The following is a 3,675-nucleotide window of genomic DNA, read 5'->3' as shown; positions in this document are numbered from 1 at the left end:
GAAATCCCCAAAAGTGCTGGGCTCACATATCACACGGATCCCCTGCACAACCAGACACTGAAATCTATACCACAATCCTTACTAAACATAAACTTTTGGTTACATCTTATAATTTATATTCATATTATAACCTCCTATAGCATGACGTGTAAACATTATATTTCATGAAATTTTTTTTCTTAGAATAATCTGGTTGCATAGATCCCTGCAATACCTTTGCCGTGATTGATGAGCGCAGAGGCGTGACAAAAAATAGTGCGTATAATGTGTGACTCGTGTGGGAAGGAAATTTTAGTCTTGGGTGAAATCAGGATTCAGGACCTCGTGCCGCACACATTGCCCGTGACTGTAATAGCTCACTTCCCACCCTTGCCACACAATATACTACTGAATAAGTGAAAAAAAAACTAATAGACCATAGTATTTTATTATAATAGAGATTGGAAAGTATATATTTTATCTGCCGGATAGGTAAAACTCAACTCCAAACCATAACCGCAACTTGGTTATTTTTATTTATTATTTGATCATACATCACTAGGTAGGTATGTAAATTTGTACCTCCATAATAGTTATCAAGTTTAATCATACATATACAATATACAGGCATAAATAAAGTAGGTATAGGTACCAATAATTTTTACACATATAAATAGGATTACACTATTGAGTCAGAATAATTTTTTTCTATATTTTAATCAATATTTAGTTTTTAAACGAATAAAAAATAGCAAAATACAGTAAACAAATAAAATAACTTTAATTATAAACAACTGTAATATAACATTTCCAAAGAATTCATAGGATAAACTATGAAAGTAAATTAATTAAATAGCAATTAAATACTACGTACATTATAATATACTCCTACTTTTGATTATGGACACAATATCGTCTACAATACCTACTAGTCAACAAATGTAAACTATAAATATTTAAAATCATAATTTTGCTCGATTCAATAACAATATTTATCCTTCTAATAACCAGGTAATCAAATGTTTACAATTTAGATCAAAATAATCACAGCGTTGATTTACTTAAATGACTAACTTATATTAGCATAATCAATATTAACCATAATATTATAATAATCGTATAATGAATTTAGCAAAATAAGGATTGAAAATTTAAAATAAAAAAAAATAATATAATTATATTGAAGCTTGTATATTATAATATAATATTATGAACCAAAATAAGTATACCTAAACAGGCCACAAACCTGTAGGTATTGAATGTTGCATAATAGTTAAAATAAAAACAATTATTATAATGGCACTTGACAGTTGACACATCCTTCGTTTTAAGTCTAAGAAAATACAAGATTAAACGCTCGATATTTTCAATAATAATAATAATAATAATAATATGAACTATGGTAGATAAATATAGATGATAGAATAATGACGGGAATCGGGAAGAACGGTATTAAGAACACATAGTTGTATTGTAGTTTATAATAATTTTTTAAAAAAATAAGGTTACGTGATATTATCGTCCCTATTTCAGTTTTAACTTTTATGTATATTATGTAATAATGTAATAATAATAATAATAATAATAATAATAATATCATAACAATAAAGAATGGATGAATTACTTAACAATTATAAAATATACATTGAAAAGCTAGATATTTGATTTTTTGTCAAATAATTATTCTAAGTAATTTGAAAACATTCAATAGTTTTGTTGATATAGTATGATGTTAGTACTAGTAGCAGCGCAGAAAGCGTAATTTGTAACACGGTATTAGGCTTATTATTTTGTCCTGAATTACACCCGTCAAAATCACAGGTGAGAATACATCCGTTCATGGTGTGATCTTGGTATTTGAATTCACCGCACTGAGAGTCCATAGTTTTCATGGCACATTGTCTGATGACCATAATTTCATGGGTTAACACTGCAATACAATGTTGAGTTATTATTTATTATAACCTAATCAACAATAACACACGCGTTATACAATCTACAGATACACAAATAGACGCCAGAAATTGCAAAAATGTAGACATCGTACCTACTTACCTACTTAACAATCATCCCTTTTATAAAAAAATAATATACTTAGGTACCTATCTACTCTATTATTCAATAGATGAGATATCAATGAACATTTTCTCTTCAAAAATACACTTTAATTTAGGAGAAATTAACACTTAGTATACTTTAGATCTTCATTTAAATTTTAAAGTTTAAAGAGTACCTACGGTAGGTAGAAACAGTGGTATAATACTCATAGTTGGTTAGAATATAGTCCAACTAGCAATTCGGCTTATTGCTTTTACTGTAGAGTATTCCCGTCTTTGAATAACGAAGTTGCTTTTGTTTCAAATGGTTTCAAAGCTTGGCATAAAGCAACAAAATCATTTATTTCTCACGAAAAAAGTATAAATCATATGGAGGCTGTCGCCAAAGTTGTTGGGTTCAAAACAAGCCGTTCTGTTGGTGATGTAGCCTCCAAAATCAACAGCCATCATAAAACCACTGTTACAAAAAATAGGAACTATCTGAAATGTATAATAGATACACTTTTATACTGTGCACGGCAAGGAATATCCATTCGTGGTCACGACGAATCAGATGAATCTAAAAACAAAGGAAATTTTCATGAACTTCTTCATCTTCGAGCCAAAGATAACAAATTACTGGAAGATTCTATTGCTGGTAACCAAATAGGTTATCGATATGTAAGTGGTACTCATTCTAATGAACTTTTATCTATTATGGCAAAACAAGTTCAAAGAAATATTGTAAATGACATCAAAAAAGCTAAATTATTCAGCATTTTAATTGATGAGACTCAAGATTTATCTAGACATGAGCAAGTATCGTTTATTGTGCGGTATGTAGATGATATGTTTCAACCACATGAAGTTTTCTTAGGTTTCTACAAAACCAATAAAACTGACAGTGAAACGCTCACCAATTTAATTAAAGAAGTACTTTCAAAAAATGATTTGAAAATAGAAAACATTCGTGGCCAGTGCTATGATGGTGCTGCTGCTATGAGAGGATCATATACGGGAGTCCAGGCTAGGATACGACAAGAAAATCAAACTGCCTTATATGTACATTGTTACGCACATATTTTGAACTTATGTTTAGTTGACTTGACTAAACAAGTTTCGTTTGTCAGAAATATGTTTGGCGCTATGCAAAGCTTACATAATTTTATCCGTGCATCTTCAAAACGACATGCTGTGTTTGAATCAACATTGCTGGAATTCTCGAAAAAAAGTGGTCCGTCAACATTGAAGAGTTTAAGTGATACCAGGTGGAGTTGTAGAGCTGAAGCATTAAATTCAATTTTATTAAATTATGAAGTGATAATCAAAACACTTGAAGAAATATCCGAAACTGATATTTCATGTGGTCCTGAAGCTACTTCATTATTAAAAAATATTTGCGACTTTGAATTTGTGTTTTGTTTGGTATTTTTGAAAGATGTTATGACTCATACAAATATATTATCTAAATATCTACAGTCTATAAACATGAATTATGCTGCTGTTATTAGTATGTCAACTCAAACTATAAATATTTTTAAAGAAATGCGATCAGATAAAAAGTTTGATGAAATGTGGGATAAAGTAATTGAATGGCAATAGAAAATATATCGAACCTGCCCAATTACCTAGAAAAAAAAAAAATACCAATGAGATTTGG

General features: G+C 29.6%; 1 protein-coding gene across 2 annotated transcripts in view; it reads right to left on the bottom strand.

Annotated features, from left to right (window-relative positions):
* Positions 1 to 789: 789 nt before the first annotated feature.
* The window catches only part of LOC100569264, an 11,353-nt gene continuing 8,467 nt past the window's right edge, over positions 790 to 3,675 (bottom strand). For both annotated transcript variants that reach the window (XM_003240760.4, XM_016809047.2), the window contains exon 4: positions 790 to 1,909. In XM_003240760.4, the coding sequence (XP_003240808.1) occupies positions 1,665 to 1,909 (245 nt within the window). In that variant the 3' untranslated portion in view covers positions 790 to 1,664. The remainder of the gene's footprint in view (positions 1,910 to 3,675) is intronic.

This window comes from Acyrthosiphon pisum, chromosome X (genome assembly GCF_005508785.2).
Source record: "Acyrthosiphon pisum isolate AL4f chromosome X, pea_aphid_22Mar2018_4r6ur, whole genome shotgun sequence".
Classification (NCBI taxonomy): domain Eukaryota; kingdom Metazoa; phylum Arthropoda; class Insecta; order Hemiptera; family Aphididae; genus Acyrthosiphon; species Acyrthosiphon pisum.
This window is presented reverse-complemented; position numbering and strand designations above follow the sequence as displayed.